Source organism: Dermatophagoides farinae, chromosome 8, assembly GCF_024713945.1.
Source record: "Dermatophagoides farinae isolate YC_2012a chromosome 8, ASM2471394v1, whole genome shotgun sequence".
NCBI lineage: Eukaryota > Metazoa > Arthropoda > Arachnida > Sarcoptiformes > Pyroglyphidae > Dermatophagoides > Dermatophagoides farinae.
In genome coordinates this window covers 819,946-839,547 of record NC_134684.1, presented here as the reverse complement: position 1 = coordinate 839,547, position 19,602 = coordinate 819,946, and the positions used below count along the sequence as shown (strand labels likewise).

Genomic DNA, 19,602 nt, shown 5'->3' with positions numbered 1-19,602 from the left:
AAATGAGAACTGAAATTCCAATCAAAATTATAAAATGGAAAAAAAAATCTTTCTCTCTAAACCAGACAGACAATGATTAACATGAGAAAAATGTCACGAAAAACTTGAAAAACAATGTTTCGCGTGTGTGTATGTGTGTGTACAGTAATAAACCGCCGCTTAACGCTGGAGCTATGTTCTAAAAATTTTGACCATAAAACGACGCATTACTGTATCAAAATTGAATGTGTTTATTCATTGGCTGGGGAAAAAAAACACAACGTGGTTTGTTAATGGATTAAACATGGTGAAAAAAACATGAAACACGTCGTTGATTATTACGATTCAATTGTCGAAAAGATTCACGTAAATGTTTCGGTGTTAATGGTCCATTTTCACCAATTTTTTGTTGATAATCTAGAGCTTTTATAATAATACATGAATCGATTGATTAATCATCATCATCACTGACTTACCGGTTTCAATTAATTCACCGACATAAACTTTGGCTATACCAGCCAATGCAATGGCTGTTTTATCGTTAATCATCACATCGGTTATGGAACGAATGAATTTTTTCATTACACTTTTAGAAAATTTCGATCGACGACACATTTCATAACGGCTAAATTGTTCATGGTTAAAATTTTCCAATAGAATCCTATGTGAGCGTTTGGATTAAAAGAAAAAAAAAATAACGGACCGATTTAATACATTATAACGTGTGCGTTTACATCATTTTATCATTCCATGTCATAGATGCCATTGGTGCTGTTGTATGCATTTCGTCCATTTCTAGCTTTTCAATTCAATTGAAAATGAAAAAAAAAGTTGAAAACTTTTTTTTGCCAAATTCCACCAATCGGATACAATTCGAATTTTTTTTTGATTATTCAATTCACTTTAATTGGAAAGAGAAAAAAAATTGTTCGACAAAATTATACTTTATTTTTGAGTGAAAAAGTAGTGATTTTTTGTCCAACAACAACAACAACAACAACAGGTCTGTTTTGTCTTCGTTTTTTTTAATGAATACTTTGGTTGCACAATTTGATTTTTAATTGGATTTTTTTTCTTTTTCTTTTTCTTTTTTTGTTTTTCTTTAGAGAATTTATTCATATCAAGAAAAAATCAAGAATCACTGATTACAAATGGATTCTGTATATGAAAACAAAAAAAATCCCAAAATGACAATTATATTGAGCTTTAATGGATATTTAAAGATCCACCCATTCTATTATTTGTTCTTGTTATACATCATAATCATCATCATCATCATTATAAAATAGTTAACTTGTTGTATGTTTGAATAAATTTAGAAAAATTATCGAGAAAAAATCTACTAAAACGATGACGATAATGATGAAGAGGATCCGATAAATTTTCTCGTTTATTGTTTACATTCATTCGTTCTTTTTCTCGATTATTGTGAATTAAGTTTATTCGATCGATTCCAAAGAACGAATTTAATGTATTTGAACAAGATAAAGAGAGAGAGAGAAAGAAAGCCTGTAGGCATTGTGTGTACACCTGATGCCAAAGTTTGGATTGAAATCTTTGGATTTTTTCTAATTGTTAAAGAGTTAAGAAGAAAAGAAAGAAAGAAAGAAAATGGATACTTTGTGATCTTGTAGTTTTGAAATGTAATTTTTTTTCTTTTTCTTTTATTCGGTTGAATGGTTTCAATATATATATACACACACACACACAAAACATCAAGTCAAGCAAGAAACAACATCATCAATATTGGAATATTCTGGAATACTGGAATTTCATCGATCAGGCTTATTTATGTGCATGTGTGTGTGTGTGTTTGCATTTCCAGAATATTTTCTTGGTATTTTTTTTTTATTATGAATGAAAATATTGTTATTGTAGAATTTTTTATTCATCGATAATGTTAATCAGATTAGTTTATTCAGAAAAATTCAATCGAATGTCAAATTCTGATGACGATGATCCGATTCTGGCTGGTCGAATTATTTTTAAAAAAAATGCACAGAATCATGATGATGATGCAATGATCCAGACATTGCATCTAGACCAAAAAAAAAATCACTGATTCATTTGGATTTATTGTTTGAAATGTATACGGAACAAACAACAAAATGAAACGAAAAAAAAACAAATTGAAAACGATGATTCAATACAAATGAATTTGATTCAATGCAAACGACCATTATAAATATATTCATTTGATGTGTGTGTGTGTGTTGAACAAAAGAGAAAGAGAGATAGAGAGAGGGAACAAAATAATTGAATCAAATCAAATCAAATCAAATCAAATCGAATCGAGTCATTACTATTTATTGATTCATCTATAGATCTTTTTCAATTTGTTATTATTTTTTTTTTCATCAGTTTTCTTTTCATTTACCTATTTCAAATTCGATGATGATTATGATGATGATGATCAGAATTATTTTATATATAGATATATAATTGGTATATATTGGTTATGTTTACATTAGACAAACGTTGTTGTTTTTATTCATTGATGAATTCATTCATTTGTTTGTTTGTGTGTGTGTGTGTGTGTGTGGGTGGGTGTGTATGTGTCTAATCCAGAAAAAAAAGAAGTATGCGATTCAGCAATTTATTCATTCCATCTACATCAAATTAATAATCATTTGAGAGATCATTACGAATTTTTTTTTTTTTTTTGATCATCATCATCATGATGATGATGGTTCACTCATCGATGTGTGTATCTCTACTGCGCATTTAACCTGTACGTATGTTGAATCACCATCACTAGAGAGAGAGAGAGAGAGAGAGAGAGTGAAAGAGGAAAAAAAATCTTCATTTATCCAATCAATCTATGAACCAAACCATTCACTATCCTGTTCCGTTTATCATATACACTTAGTTACACAGGACGCAGAATCCGTATTTTCGACCAAAAAAAAAAAAAAAAAATAAAAATAAGCGCCATGTATATATGCTGCATGTGTATATGTAACAACCATATATATACGAGATGGCTTCATCAATGGATTAGATGAATGGTTGGTTGGCTGGTTGGTTGGTTGTTCGGTTGTTCGCTTAGTGTGGTTATGATCATCATTAGTTCATCATCATAATCATTCGTTCATTTTCATCATCGTAAAAATACTATGGATGATGATTTGATTCTTTTCTTGTTATTGTTGTTGTTGATCCAAAAATAATGAAAAGTTTATCGGAAGTTTTTACCATTATTATTATTTAGTGTTTTGTTTGTTGTATATCATATAAATGTGCCAATGTATGTGTAATCAATTGTGTATGATGACGATGATCACACATTTTACGATTATCGATGATCGATTTTTATTATTATTATTATTCGTCTTAGTAATGAGAATGAATAATTAATTTATTCTTAACTTTGGTGGCAGCAACAACAACAGCAGTAACAGTAATTCAATCTGATCGATAGTGTTTTTTTTTTTTGGAAAAATCAACGACTTTACACCTTTATCTCTATCTTCAGCCATTCACAGTTGTTGTTGTTGTTGTTGTTGCTGCTGTCGTTGTTTTCACATTAATGGTGGAATTAATAAAAATTTCAATCAAAAGAAGCGGCAAAAAAAAATTTTCAAATTGGATGTGAAAAAAAAATTGATTAATCCTCTGATCGATGAAGCGAACACACACACACACACACACCAACATTATAAAGTGAGAAAGAAATTGTCAAATTTTCATCTACATTTGTCATCATCATCATCATCATCATCGTCGTCATTGTCGTCGTCGTCGTCGTTGTTGATAAAAGTGTGGTGAACATTTTTTTTTTTTTTTTTTTTTTGGTCAGAAAAAAAAACACAACGAAACAGTGAAAATTGGTAATTTACCAAAAAATCATTGCTCAATTTACTGTTGTTTATGTGTGTGTACGTCTGTCTTTGTGTATTTAAAACAAACAAACAAAGTTATCAAATCAATCAAAGAATTAAAAAAAAAGAAAAATGGAGATTTTCAAATTTTATTCATATGGAATTCTGTCGAATATAATCTGTTTTTTTGGTCTATTGGGCAATACATTAACATTGTACATATTGAATTCAAGTAAAGGTAAATTCTGATTTTTTTTTAAAAAAATTCTTGTTTTTTTCAATTAAAAAAAAACTAAAATGTCAATCAAACTCAATTACTTGAATTTTTTTTTTTGATCAAATCAAATTTTGGTTCATTATTTTTTTTGATAATGAATTCATTTTTGATCAATTCTTCATCCATCGTTTGTTCATTTGTATGGATCAAATTGTTTTTCTCATTAACTAAACTAAACGTTTTCCATAGAATTTTAATGAGCAAATGGAAGTTTCAATGTACTCAATAATTTTGATGATGATGATTTTTTTTTTAGCTTGAAGAAAAAAAAATTCTCTCTTTTTCTCTTTCTCTTTTTTTTTTTTTTTTTTTTTGATTTCCATGATAACTAAACGAGAAAAAAAAGTAGCCATCAGAATCAAAATCATTGCCATGATGGCGATTTAATCAGTGATTTTGTTACTTTGGAAAAAAAAATTTAATATCAACATCATTGCATTGATGAATGTAGACAGTAATCAGTGTAAAATTCATTTAATCATTCATTCATTCATTATTGTCATGCAGAATATTCTGGAATTCTATACGATCCATTTATTTATTTATTCATTCATTTATTCCAACGATTACACAAATACAAGCACATACGATAATCAATTTTTTCTTTTCTTTTTTTTTCATCTAATAAAATGTGTCGCGACGGCTGTGGTTGGACAATAAATGTGTATTTTTTTTTCTTGATTTTGTTTCTGGTCAACTAACCAAAATGATGATGGTGATGACAAATTTTATAATAATAATCTTGTTCATTGTTTCCTGATTAACTAACCAACCAACCACCCACACACAAGCAACAAAAAAAAAATTTCATTTCATTTTCGGAAACGTTTATAAATAGACTGAAGAATGAAATCAAAACGTCTGGCCTTGTTTGTTGGTTTTATTTTTCATTACTAATTTGTTCGTTTGTTAGGTTTCCATGTATGTTTGTTGTTTGTTTGTGATGAAAAAAAAATTCGATTCTGTAAAATTGAGAGAGAGAAAAAAACGACAAAGCAAGCCATAGAAAAAGAATTTGAAAATCACAAACAAACAATTCTCAATAATGATGATGATCTGTAGTAACAAAATTTGATTCTGTTTCCACAATTTTACTTTATTGTATGGTTGTTGGTTATTTCGGCAACAACAAGAACGAGTGAAATTTTTATTTTGAGTCTTCAATTTCGATTTTGATTTGGATTTTTTTTTTTGACATTTTCAAGCCACCAATAATGATTGTGAAAGAAAGCAAAGAACTTCCGAAAACAAAGATGAAACAAATGACAATCACAGAATTGAACACGAAAGTTGTACAAATAAATGAAAAATTAATTTGTAGTTTTTCCATTAGAAACAACAACAACAACAATAACAAAAGCAGAAAGTTTCCGATTTTTTTTGTGTAATTTGTTCGTTTCGGTATTTTTTTTCGAGAATTGGAATTTTTTTTTTGTTACTTTTGGATTTCCAATTTTGAAAAAACTTGGAAAAATCAAATGATAAAACACAGATTAGTTTTGTACAACTTTTTTTTGTTGTTGTTGCTTTTTTACCAGATCGAATAAAAAAAAGTTAAACAATGTTCACTCCTGGGACAACAACAACAACAACAATAACAACAACAACAACATCCGTTTTTTTTACCAATGACCAACCTGCTAGCCTGAATGTTTTTGTGTTTTGTTGTGTTATGGAAATAAAAAAGTGTATGGAGCTAACGGATTTAGAGCTAAGCCAGGCCAGTGATATTTATCCATTCATATACGATGTGCACGATTATCTATCCATCAATGGATCAATGTTCCAACACAATCATTGAAATGATAAAATGAATAAATTAAAAAACAAAACGAAACGAAACGAAATCCCCATTGGGATCATTAGAAATCATTATTCTCTCGCTGTTGTTGTTGTTGTTGTTGTTCACAGAATCGAAACATGTTTTTCTTCAACATGATTTGTCGTTTTTTTATTATTCTGTATGTAGAATAAATTTATTTTCATTTAACCAAAAAAAAGAACTAAATGAATAGCGCAATGATGATCATTAATTTATATTCATTTTTAGAATCTACTGATAATTTATCCATTTATTAAATTTTCCAAATTACCTGATTACCTGGCTACTGGGTAAATGTGAAATTGGAAAAAAAATGAAATTCTTTCTAGCCATTAGAGTGCAAATAAACATTAAATATGGATGATGATGATGATGATGATCCATCCATCCAACCACAGATCATAAAGAAAGATGGAAAAAAATGATGAAGAAGAAGAAAAAGAAGAGTAACAAAAACGATGTTAACGAGCAAAGAAAAAAAAAGATTGAGAAATATTATTATTAGTTTGATGATAATGGTCGATCGTATATCATCATCAAATGTTCATTCACACAATTTGGCCAACAGAATGAATCTCAATCATTTTTTTTACTTCTTCTTCGTCTTTCGTTTTTTTTTTCTATGTTTGTTTAGCTTAAAATAATTCCATGTATGTATCAATCAATTATTATTGAGACAAACGATAGTATCACTATAGTACACTCAAGGAATATGGAAGAATCTGACAATCTTTTTTTTTTTGCCCCACTTCAAATTTGTTTTGTTTTGCACTAATGATGATTATTATTCCCATAATAATCATAATAATAATAATAATGATGATGATGATGATGATGATTATGAATGATGATGAAATCGCTATGAATTTATTGTTTTTTTTTTCTTTTGTTTATTTTGCATCATATATCTATATATATATATTCAGACCAAATGGTTCCTGGTTTGTTTTGTTTTGTTTTTTTTTACTTTGTGCTTGGTGCATCAACATTACGGTATTAGTGTCATTTTTTTTTTTTTTTTTTTTTTTTTTTGCTAAATGAAAATAAAACAATTGTCCAATAATCTCCATTTTTAATGACGTGTAATCATAAGTCGTAAATTTTGAATAGAAAAAAAAACGCCAAACCAAACTAAATTCCATGCAAAACAAAATTAAAAAAAAAATATGACGCCAATGATGATTGCAGGCATTTTTGTAAATTTTCTTATCCCAGAGATTATCATTATCACCACCTGCCCCCACCGTACACACACACACACATTATTACCTTGAGCCATAATTACAATTTTTTTTTTGTTTTTTGATAAAAATAAACCAAACTAAACAAACAAACAAACGAATACTCATTTTCATCAATTCGTCATCGTCATTTTTTGTGTACAATTTCATTTTTGCGTGTGTCTTTTTGTCTCTTTTTGTTTGTTTTTGTTTTTCAATAATGGACAAAGAAGAGCCACCTGTATGGTCATTAACATTGAAATATTATTGTTATGGCCATTTCAATATGTTCATCGTCATTGTTGGTTTCATATTCAACATGATCACATTGTATATATTGATCTTTTATAAAGGTTCGTTATTAATATAGTCGCCACATGATTGAAATTTTCGTTAATCAATTCTGAAATTTAAACAAAAAAAAACCATCATCATCATTTATCTTACATAATAATGAGATTGTTCAAAGTTCAATTTAATGGATCAATTTTCATTCGTTTATCATGATGAAATTGCCACGATAAAAAAAAGGAAAAAAACAAACGCTCAATTAGCCAACGGTTGATAATTGGTTGATGGGTCATCATCATCATCATCAATGATTGAGATGTTGATGTTGATGTTGATGATGATGATTGCCAGTAAATAATAATAAGAAAAAGCTATTACTATTTCACTTGGGAGACTTTCGCAAAAAAAATCATCAAAACTTCGAATGATTGAGAGAAAGGCAGAAACATTTCTTTTCTGTTTTTTTTTGCTTTTGCTTTTGGAATGAATGAATTGAGTGTAAAAAAAATGAAGAAGAAGAAGAATAAGAAAAAACGGTAGAAAAAAAAACTAAATTGGTTTTCCATTATCATTGCATTTTATATAGTGTTCAAGTTTGTGTTTAAAAAAAAGTGATGAATGAATGAATGAATGAGAAATAAAATTAAAGTGAAAGCAAAATATTTATTGATGATGATGATGATGATGCTCTTTTTTTTTGATTCTTTTTTCATCATCATCATCATCAATGATTGAATGAATGAATTGTTACATGTAAAGTAAAGTAAAATAAAGTGAATCTTATTGTTCCACAAAGGCACGCACGCACACTTGTTTTTTTTTGTTGTCGGTTTCGTGTTTGGTTTTTTTTTTTGTTGTTGCGTGCTTTACTACAAGCTATCGTGTCTAGTTTTTTTTTCTACCTCTCCCCATTCATTTCAAATATAATTTGGCCATCATCGAATGTCATTTTTTTTATATATATATTTGTATAAGTTACAAACAAACACAACCAACGTTTGCATAATCATCACAAATTCTTTATTGATGATGATGATAACGTTAGTTAACGTTTTTTTGTTTCTTCTTCTTTTTTTATCTATTTCCCCATGAGAAAAAAAGTCAGTTTTTGTTTTCTGTTTTTTTCTTCTTCTTCTTGTCATTTCAGAATCTCGACAAAGTTGATGATGGTTGTTGTTGATTTGTTGTTGTTGATAGCATCAAATGATGATCTATCTACCTCTGTTTTTTATTATTATTGTAATGATAGATTGGAGAATTTTTTTTTTGTTTGTTTGAAAATCAAATCGATACTGATGGATAGATAGATAGATAGATAGATAGATAGTGAGTTGTAATTATCGAAAATAGTCAATTATAGTCATTTGATTGTCTGTGTGTCTTTGTGTGTGTGTGCTATTTAATTGTCAATTTCTCCATTCACTCGTTTAGTTTCATTTCATTTTATTTTCTTTTTTATTCTGGCTTTTCTTTTCTGCCTACACTGGTTCGATAATAATCACAAATCAATATCGATCATTCTGTTGAAAGCAAAAAAAGAGATCCAAAAATCTACAAAAAAAAATCCATTAAAGTTTGTACATATATGTTTTGTCTGCAATGAATTCATCTTCATCTTCATCTTCAATTCTGCAACTTAATTCAATTCTTTCATTTTCTGCTGACTATGCATGTGTATGTCATTTTAATAAATGAAATGTTTTTTTTGTGTGTGTGTGTGTGTTTGTTTCAGGTATTTTATAAATGAAAATGTTGAAAAAAAATATATATGAAAAAGTGCAACATTTTGATTATTATGGATGAGATGAAAAAGTGAAAATCTGAAAATGAAGAAGAAAATTATTACGTAGACATTCCATTTTTTCGGATTAGATTCCTGGATGTACCAGATTGCACTCTTTTATTTTTTTTTTTGGGTAAAACAAAACACAAACAGCATACCATTTAGCATAGGTTTAGATTTTTTTCCTTTTTTTCCGCCAAGAATATTCTCTGAATTCTGTATGACTTTATGTGCGTGTGTGTGCTAGAAAATAAAACAAGAAGAAAAAATAAATGGCATCCACACATTCTGAGTCCATTAGAAAACAATTTTCTTTTTTTCTTTTGAAATGAAATTAAAGGTTACATTTTTTTTATGTCTAAAGAAAAACTTTCTTTTTTTCGTATGAATATTTTTCGGCTATAGCAGCAGCAGTAGTAGCAGAACTTTTTATCATTATCATTTCACAGAATTATCATTATTCTCACCATCATTTCTAGTCGATTGGTATTGATCATAAGCAGCAGCGGCAGCAGCAGCAGCAGCAAATGGACCAACGATTCAAGCCAATGAAAGGAAGGAATATTATGAATTGGATTACAATGAAAAATTTCGAAATACAAAACAAAACAAAACAAAAACGAGATTTCCCTTGAGGGCAATAATCATCATTGATGTGTGTGTGTGTTTGTGTTTTTTTTTGTTTCCATTTTGATTTCAAATAGCTAGTTTGACAGCATCAGAGTGATAGACTAGTTATTTGTCTTCGATTCAAATTACGAAATACAAATCGAATAGATTTGACAGCAACAACCAATCAACATGGCCTTGATTATGACAAATAATTTGTGGTTTTTTTTCCTCGGTAATGGTGGTGAATTGTTTTTTATTTGATTTTCTTTTTTTTCGTTCCGAAGAAGAAACAAACCAAAAAAAAAGAGAGGAATATGTCCAATCATTTTTTTTACATTTTTTGGAATTTGATACTCTGTGTGTGTGTATTGGTGTTTGTTATTGGATTTTTTTTTTCTATTTCACTCTCAACAAGAATCGCTCTAAATTGACTATACTAACAGCAACGCAAAAAAAAATTTGCTTCATTGATTTTAGCATCAATAATAGAAAAAAAATAAAGAAAGAAGGAACTTTCAGTCATGAAATGAAATTCAAAACCATAAGACAAACTACACACCCACACACACAGAAAGAGATAGATGGAGACGCTAAAAATAATACGAAAGAGTCCATACCATTATTGGAAAAAATGATGAATGAACAGGGTTCTTGGAACCCGTGGGGCATATATTTTGGGATGAAAATTTTTTTTTTTTTTAAGATGATGATGAGCCATTGAAAATAAATACAAAAAAAATTTAAACAAAGAAAAAAAAATGTAGTGACAAATTGATTGACAGAAAAATTTTCAAAATGTAAAAAAAAATTTTTTTTTTTTTTTGACAAAAAACGTAAGAAAAAATTCACTCTGGTTGCTATGATTTGTATATATGTATTTTAGTATTCAAAATGAAAATCGATATAGCTTTTGGCGCTTTTTTCAAGTTTATTTTTTCAAAAAAAAAAAAAAAAAAAAATTCAGCCAATTGAAGCATTCATAAATTCAGTGCAAAATTGTTATTTATAAATGGAAACTGTATGAAACACACAGACAACAACAACAATCATATCTGAGAAAAATCAAATATTTCTTCACATTCATTGTCCATCATCGTCATGAAGAATTTTTTTTTTATCATTAATTTCATCATTTTTTTCGATTTTCGTTAACATTTAATTAACATTTATGAGACAAGTTTGTTAATTGCTTGAAGCAAAAATTTTGGAACAACAAACAAAAAAGAACAAAAAAAAAATCTAAATTCCAATTTTGATATATCAGTAATCATCAATTTTATTATTTTTTGACCAACTACTGACCAAAATAATCATCATGATGATGATGATGGTGAGATTGCTAAAAGTTTAAAAATAGCATGTTAATGTTATGTTTTTCATCTTTTATTCAAGCACAAATTGTTTGTCTAGTTGTTCGTTTGTTTGTTTTTTATTTTGTTGTTTAATTGTGTAGAACTTGAATCGAATCGAATCGAATTCAATTCATTGATTGAATAATTAATTTTGTTTTTTGTTTTTGTTTTTCATCCATGTTTAACAATCATGAAAACATTCACTCTTGCAGCACACATTATTATGTAATGTTTGCTGTAGACTTTCTCCTTATACGGTTCAACATCGGTTTACATTAAAATACACATTTATCGATTCAATTGGAATTTATTTTTGGGCTACTGATGAAATGATGACATGATTTAAAAGTTTTTTTTTCATTCATTAATTCTTTTCTCTTTCGTTTTTTACATTTAGACATGCGAAAATCAACAATCAACATTTATTTAACCGTATTGACATTATATGATAATGGTGTATTAATATTTTCTGTATTAATGCTCAATATACCGGCTATAAATGATTATCAGCTACAACAGCAACAACAACAAATATTAGCAGCAGCAGCAGCAACATCAGCGGCTACAACAACAACAAATGAATTTATTTCATTTATGGATGATCCAAATCGTTTGGGTGAACCACCACCCTCACCGCCACCGCCAATACCATTATCATCATCATCACAATCAAGAAATCAAATTATTAATGATGATTCTTCTGCCATTATTATAAATAATAATAATAATTCCAACACGTCAATGTCATTGATGAATGTAATGATGATGACACAATCCCCATCGTTGAATGGCGACAATGATGATGATATGCCTTTGATGATGAATCAACAAATGATGAATAAAATTGGAACGACACTATCAGTGCCAACATTATTATCGGAAAAAAATATTAAATATCCATTACCATCGTCATCATCATCATCATCATCATCATCATCATTACCATTTAAACATCGGCATACACATCAATATGACGATTCAATAATATCATGGAATCATGCATTGAATGATTCATTCATTGCATTCATTAATCAATGTTTATTATCGGTGGATCAATCAACAACGACGAAAGATGACCATTCCAGCAACAATGATGATGATTATAGATCACAATTTGATTGGCAATATTGTCGTTTATTATTTCGTTTAAATTCATATACAATGATATCGGATCCATTATTTATGGAAGAAATTGAAGAAAATTCTGATGAATCATCAATTGAATTATCATCACAACAAAATAATATTCTAATTCCTTGGTCTAATCGAATGCAACCAAATAGAATTTGTTTACATTTAATGAATAAAACGCTCAATATAATGGATCATTTTGATAATGCAAAAATTGTACCAGACCATTTATGGTTAGAAAAACATTTACAAATATTATTATCGTTGACAAACAATATCACCACCATTGTTGATGATGATCAACGATTCTGCAATTGGAATTTCATTGTTGATGATGTTGTTGATTCAAATGCTACCAATGGATGTCCATTCATGATTGAAATGCCTTTTTCACCATTAGTTTATTATGTGAAAATTGTTTATCCACTGGCATTGATTGCACAAACTGGATCAATATGGACAACATGTCTGATAACGATTGAACGATATCTAGCTGTTTGTCATCCATTAATGACAATGACATTATCGACACGTGCACGTGCAATATGGGCATTGTCAATTTTATCCATTATGGCATTTTTATTCAATTTACCACGATTTGCTGAAGTGGATACCACTTGTAATCAAGTTCGAGCGACAGAATTTCGTCACAATAAAATCTATTATCAAGTTTATTATATATTCCTGAATCTGACATTCAATTATATTGTACCATTATCATTATTGGCTGCATTGAATGTAAAAATTTATTTTAGCGTACAAAAAGCAAGTCAAAATCGTAATGAATTAACCCGTGCACGTCAAAGTGAATTACATTTAGCATCAATGTTTATCGCCATTGTAGCTATATTTATTGGTATTTATGAAATGAAATGAATGTTTTACGAATTACTAATATTTTTCATTTTCCTTAAATAGCTTGCAATGCACCGGCATTCATTGTCAATTGTTTGGAACCATATTTTCAGGTTGGCACACCTGTTTTGGAATTGATGACAATATTTTCCAATGTATTGGTTTGTTTCAATTCATCAATCAATTTTGTTATTTATTGTATATTTGGAAGAAAATTTCGTTTGAAATTTCTTCGATTATTACGTTTAAATCGATGGAAATTTTGTAATCGTCGACAATATCGTTCATCATCAACATCAGCAGCAGCAGCAGCATCGAGTTGTTCAGGTAGAACAGTTACCATACCATTTAATCGTCATCATGGTGGTGCAATGATGATGATGATGAATCGTGGTGATTCAACAATTTTGAATGGTCCAAATAATGAAAATATTAACAACAATAATCAACATAATCATCAAAAATCTAATTGGTCTTCAATGGTAGAGGGTCAATTGAAAATCGAACAACAACAACAACAACAACAAACAAAGCTGCAGCCGCAGCAGCAGCCAACACCACCACCTATGACAATGGAAAACGTTCGATTTTCACCTTCTTCTATAATACGATCAAATACATTTGGTTCTTATTCCAATCAAACTATACATACAATGAATAATCAACATCACAATGATGATGATGATGATGATGAAGGAGAAGAAGAAGAAAAAATTTCAATGGTTAATCATTATCATTTTAATAATGCTGCTGATACTTGTGAAAATTCAATAAAAACTACAACAACAACAACAAATAGAATAAAATTATTGAAAAAACTGTCAAGTTCATCATCACCATCAATGAAAAGTTTACATCATTCAGAAGAAAAAGAAGAAGAAAGCAATTTATTATCAATGGTTAATAATCATAATCATCATCAAACATTTGATAATGACAATCAATTAAATGATGATGATACTTGTGTTTAAAAAACACAACAAAAAAATTATTTTAAAAATTTAATTAAATTCTTTGTTTTGTTTTGTTTTTATTTTTATTTTATTGAAAAAGAATTTTTATAAAAAAAAAAACAAAAAACCATTAACTGAGACAAGCATAAATATTACCATTGGCTGTAGACATATAATCAATTTGATGTTGTTGTTGTTGTTGTTGTTTATTATTGATAGAAATTGATAATGATGATTCGTTAGACGATGATGACGATGAAGAATTCTCTAGTTCAATATCAGCTTGTTTTCCATTTGTTGGATATTGATCATCATTTATAACTGCGGCTGTAGCTGACCAATCATCGGACAATAATGATTGATTGTAATTCGTAACGCAAAATTTTACAGAATCATTGGGTGGAATCGAATTATTCGTAATCGTAATAGGAGGCGTTGTGACTGGTTCCAATTTAATCGAATTATTATCATCATCATTAGCTTTAATAGTATTGTTTTGTTCATTTTTCAAATGAAATTGACCATAATCTTGTTGTTGTTGTTGCTGTTGCAATTGGAAATCGATATTTCGGCAAGAATTAGAATTATTATTATTATTATTATTATAGCCATTGGCACAAATAATCGAAGATGATGTGTTTATATTATTAGCCAACATTAATGATAATTTCATTTCATAACGATCAATTCTTGCTAAATTCAATAATAGACATTCTTTGATACAAACAAATATCATGTCCCAAATAGCTAATGTCAAAATATTTTAGGCCAAAAAAAGAAAGAAAAAAAAATAAGGAATTATTTTCCATGGGCAGTAATTGAAAAATGAATTTGAATGTAATTCTTTTTTGGAATTGTGTGTGTGTATGTGTGTGTTTAGATAGATGAAAAAAAAAAGATAAACAGATTAGAAAGAGCTTACATAATGTTTTTGATTCGTTGATAGTTAGATCACGCATTAAATTATTGATATAATAATTGATACCATATAATAATAATTTTGATCGTCGTCGCATACATTTCCAATGGCACTATACCATCATCATGATGATAAAAAAAAATGAGAAAATATTAATAAAATTTAAGCCAATTGTTTTGCGAGCACAAGAATATAGCTAACCTTCCAAATATTTTGATCAACAATTGCTTTTGTCCAATTCAATATTTTTATCAATGAAAAATCCGTTACATTCTGAATGTAACGTATTAATAAATGGAATTGTTTTTGTATCATTTCAATCGAATGATTGGCAGATTCGGCTGTAATACATTGACAAAAAAATGAATCGATCCATAATTTTTTTCGCTTGTTGTTGTTGTTGTTGTTGTTGCTGAAATTATTATTAATTGGTGCTATTTTCATATTCATTTCATCATTCGAATCAACAACAGTGGGATCTTGTTTTAGGATTTCATCCATTTGTATTAAATCCAATGGATCAGTGGCCAATATATCATACATTGGTAATACTTGTTGTTGTGAACAATTTATTGTTCCAACACCAATCGATATTGATTGTATTTCGGAAATCATTTCTGCATAATCTTTTGAACATTTTTGTCTTCGCAATTGATTGATGGTTTGTCGACATTCCTGAACGATTGAAAGAATTAGAAATCAATCATGGATTTTTTTTATTGATTCATTGTCAATCTTACTTTGATCATTTTGATAAATTCCAATTGTTTTAGCATACCGGTACTGAAATCTTTGAATACTCGTGATTTATGATTTAAAAAACGAACCAAATGTTCTTGAACTTCATTTTGAATTTCATTTATTCGACATTGTGAAATGGTTGTTGTTGTTGTTGCTGCTGCTGCCATCTCCATATCATGACGATGTTGAAAAATAATCAAAAACATTTGACCAGATGGATCCATTATTGATGCATATAACCATTGTTCTAGATTTTCAATTATATGACGAATATCTTGGATGAATATATCGGACATTTCTGGTAATAAACTTAATTGTGAAAAAAAATCTTCCATTGTCTATTTTGAATGATAATCATTATTTGTAAATTGTAAATTGAATCGAATATTTCGCAAACACTTACCCTATATAATAATGTATCGATAAATTTAATTACTTGATATGAAAATGGTGATGATGACACAAATGATGCTAAATGTGTTGGCATTTGATGCCAAAAATTTTGTATCGATCTACGCATTTCATCCACATTTGCTAATTGAAATAGATCAAATAATCTTTCACAATGGCTACGATACATTAATAAAAATGTTGATACAATCTGCGAGGAAATATCTGTGGGTCGAATATATTCAAAATCATCACATTTTGGATACATATTTTGAAAATAATTTATTGCCATTATTGTCACTGATGATGATGATGATGATGGCTTGGAATGTTGTTGTTGTTGACAAATAAATTCATCAATCTCATTTTCAATTTCTAAGGAAATTTTCCGGCATTCATCTACTAATTCCTCCGATTTCATTGATTGTTGTTGTTTTCTGGTTATCATTGTATTCGATTCATCATGGAATTCATTATTATTGTCAATCATCGAAAAATCTTGATATCCACTATCATTATTATTCAAATGAAATTGTTCTATTGGGCTACCATTACGTTTTGAATCATCATCATCATCATTATTTATCAATGGTAAATGTCGATATATTCCAATGCCATCAACTGATGATGAAATGTCAACATCATTATTATAATTGATTGCATTTGGTGTCATTGGTGCAAAATTCTCTGACGATTGTTTATGATAATGGTATGATTCATCAATAAACGATGAATTCTTATTCACTAGATTATCACTGAATAAATATTAATCCAGATCTAGCATATTCTTCGATTATCGTCAACTTACCAGTTAATTATTAATGATTTTTGCTGCTGTTGTTGTTGTTGTGGTTGTTGTGATTGCTGAATTTGACATTCAATTGAATTGAACCAATTTTGATTATCGATTATCGACTGTTGTTCGCTTGTTGTTGTTGTTGTTGATTGTAATAAAAAATATCCATTCATATTGGACGTGTTTGTGGCATCGATTTCATCATTTCGATCCAGCTGTTGTTGTTGTTGTTGTTGATGATGATGATAATAAGAATAATAATGATTTCGACCATGATCATCATCATTAATATTATAGCTATTGGGTGAATGATGATAATTTGTGGATTGATTGTGGTGTTGTTGTTTTGGTTGATGATAACGTAAATCTTGTAATGCCAAACTTGATGGTGATCCACCATAATTTTGATAAGAGACCAATGATGTTTGTTCATGAAATAATGGTGATGTTTGCCTGATACTAATACCATAATAATGATATTTCGATTGACCACGTGTACCAAGACGACGTGTAGAGATTTTTGAAAATTTTTGTCTAACCAACTAAAGCAGAAATGGGAAAAATTGAAAAATTTTCAAATGGAAAATGGAAACATTTCACACACCCACACACACGATACAATTACCTTTCCAAATGCAGCTGCACCAACTGGCTTGGAATCCGGTGCATTACAACGCATAAATTGTAGATAATGACGATATATTAAACATCTTGGTAAACAGATACCTTCACGTAATTCATAATTATCATCCAACCATTTTAATGTCATTTCATTTAATCGTCGATGTTGTAGTTTTAATAATGATCTTTGATATGAAGCTGATGTTGTATTCGTTGTTTTGTTGTTTATACCATCATTCGTGGTCGTTTCAATAGTAAACGATGTTTGTTGTTGTTGTTGATTCTTTGATGAATGTAAATTTTCATTATTTGATCCAATATCTGAAACTGAATCTGTTGATGATGATGGCGAATATATCATATTCGGTTGTTGTTGTTGTTGTTGTTGATGATGATAATTTGTTGAACAATGATCACCAGCAATGGCAACATGATGACTATTTAATAATCGATAATCAATGATTGATGTATTTGTTGTCGTTGGAATTGTATGATGATTAAATGTAGCAACAGCAGCGGTTAAATGTCGTTGTTCACTATCACCATCAAAATTTCCAGTTGTTGACTGTTGTTCATGATGATGATGATGATGATGATGATGATTCATCAAAGATACTGGTTGCTGCTGCTGCTGCTGCTGTTGATAATTATAATGATGATGAGGATATTGAAAAAGGTAACTGGGATTCATTTTTATTTCACCCTTTTTTTCTTTGAATATTTTTTAATTCACAAAAAGGGAAAAAAGATTTTTGTTGTTGTTGTTGTGATGAAATGATTTTGAATTTTTTTTTTTTTAGTAAAAATTTTCAAAAAAACAACAACCTGTCGTTCAAATGAAATGAAATCTATCTAGGAAACCTAAAATAAAACCAAAACCAAAACCAAAACCAACCAACCAACTAGCTAACCAACAACAGGTTAAAAAAAAGTAATAAATTGTCATCGCATTTTTATATTCATGTAGATCACTTTTCTACATTAAAAGCTCTTTATTATTATTATTGACTTTGTGTTTGTTTTTCTTTTTGATTTTGAATTGAAACCAACAACAACAAAAACACCGTTTTATTTCTCTCTCTTTCACTCTTTTTCTCTTTCGGTATTTTGTAGTATATATCTGATTTCTGTATATTTATCAGTTTGATATCACTAGTATCGGATGTTTATGTGTGTGTGTGTGTGTATAGAAAGCCACCTTTGAATTTATATATATAGCATCAGCAGGTGTATATGCAACAAGTTGTGATATTTCATTTCCAGAAATATCATTATCAGCCATTTCGGCCAATATAAATTCGTAATGGGTAGGCTATTCTCACAATTTTTTGTGTTTGAACAAAATGCCTTAAAATAGGTGGATCTTTTTTTCGATTTAGTGGGCTGGTTTTTTTTCTTCTGGTTTTTTTTCTCTCTCTCTCTACCATTCTCTCTTTTGCTGATCAAATCTTCACTGGTGTGTGTGTGTGTGTAAGTATGTCATATTATAGCTCGAAATTTGTAGTATGGAAAAAAGTAAAAAAAAAAGGGGAGGAGATTAAAGCAATGGTTTACATAATGAAGAAACAAAAAAATTAAACATCAAAATAAATTCAACACACAATCAATGATGATGATGATGATGATGACTCATGTAAATTCAATTTCCGATGATAAATCACAAAGAAAGAAAAAAGCGCCGGAAAGTAAGCATGTTTTTTAAAGATTTAAAGAGCCAATTGTGATTATCATCATCATCATCATCAAAAGAAGAAGATCATGCCACTTGTCGGATCATTTGATTGGTGCACACACACATACACACACACTCAAGAATTATTGCCGCCAAGCAGTCTGTGTGTGTGTGTGTGTCTTGTCAGGCAAGATTTAAGAATGTTTTTATATGAATGTGTGTATGATGAATATATGAATATGAATATGTTAGATCAACGTGATAATTATGAATTAACAAACACATTTGTTTGCATTTGGACCAGAACAAAAAAAAATTGAATAAATAAATCAAACGAAGATGTCGTCATCATCGGTTTTGTTTGATA

General features: G+C 29.0%; 3 protein-coding genes across 6 annotated transcripts; 1 reads left to right on the top strand and 2 right to left on the bottom strand.

Moving 5' to 3' along the window:
• Nucleotides 1-234: 234 nt before the first annotated feature.
• Nucleotides 235-951, bottom strand: LOC124495433 (transcription initiation factor TFIID subunit 11). Its single transcript, XM_047058811.2, has 3 exons — nt 714-951; nt 456-640; nt 235-402 (listed from the first exon to the last, which is right to left on the bottom strand). The coding sequence occupies exons 1-3, from the start codon at nt 770-772 to the stop codon at nt 278-280; spliced, it is 369 nt and encodes a 122-aa protein (XP_046914767.1). The 5' UTR covers nt 773-951; the 3' UTR covers nt 235-277.
• Nucleotides 952-3,029: 2,078 nt separating this feature from the next.
• Nucleotides 3,030-14,175, top strand: LOC124495763 (uncharacterized). 4 transcript variants are annotated; one of them, XM_075733642.1, is made up of 3 exons: nt 3,030-4,038; nt 11,555-13,144; nt 13,207-14,175. In XM_075733642.1, exons 1-3 carry the CDS (start codon nt 3,933-3,935, stop codon nt 14,112-14,114), a joined length of 2,604 nt encoding a protein of 867 aa, XP_075589757.1. In that variant the 5' UTR covers nt 3,030-3,932; the 3' UTR covers nt 14,115-14,175. The 4 variants fall into 4 exon arrangements, with proteins under 4 accessions (XP_075589757.1, XP_075589756.1, XP_075589758.1 ...); XM_075733641.1 differs by lacking the exon at nt 3,030-4,038 and adding an exon at nt 7,237-7,472; XM_075733643.1 differs by lacking the exon at nt 3,030-4,038 and adding an exon at nt 10,882-11,382.
• Nucleotides 14,157-18,486, bottom strand: LOC124495386 (uncharacterized). Its single transcript, XM_075733640.1, has 7 exons — nt 17,568-18,486; nt 16,955-17,484; nt 16,160-16,901; nt 15,756-16,094; nt 15,217-15,690; nt 15,019-15,127; nt 14,157-14,843 (listed from the first exon to the last, which is right to left on the bottom strand). Exons 1-7 carry the CDS (start codon nt 18,252-18,254, stop codon nt 14,227-14,229), a joined length of 3,498 nt encoding a protein of 1,165 aa, XP_075589755.1. The 5' UTR covers nt 18,255-18,486; the 3' UTR covers nt 14,157-14,226.
• Between the last annotated feature and the right edge of the window lie 1,116 nt (nt 18,487-19,602).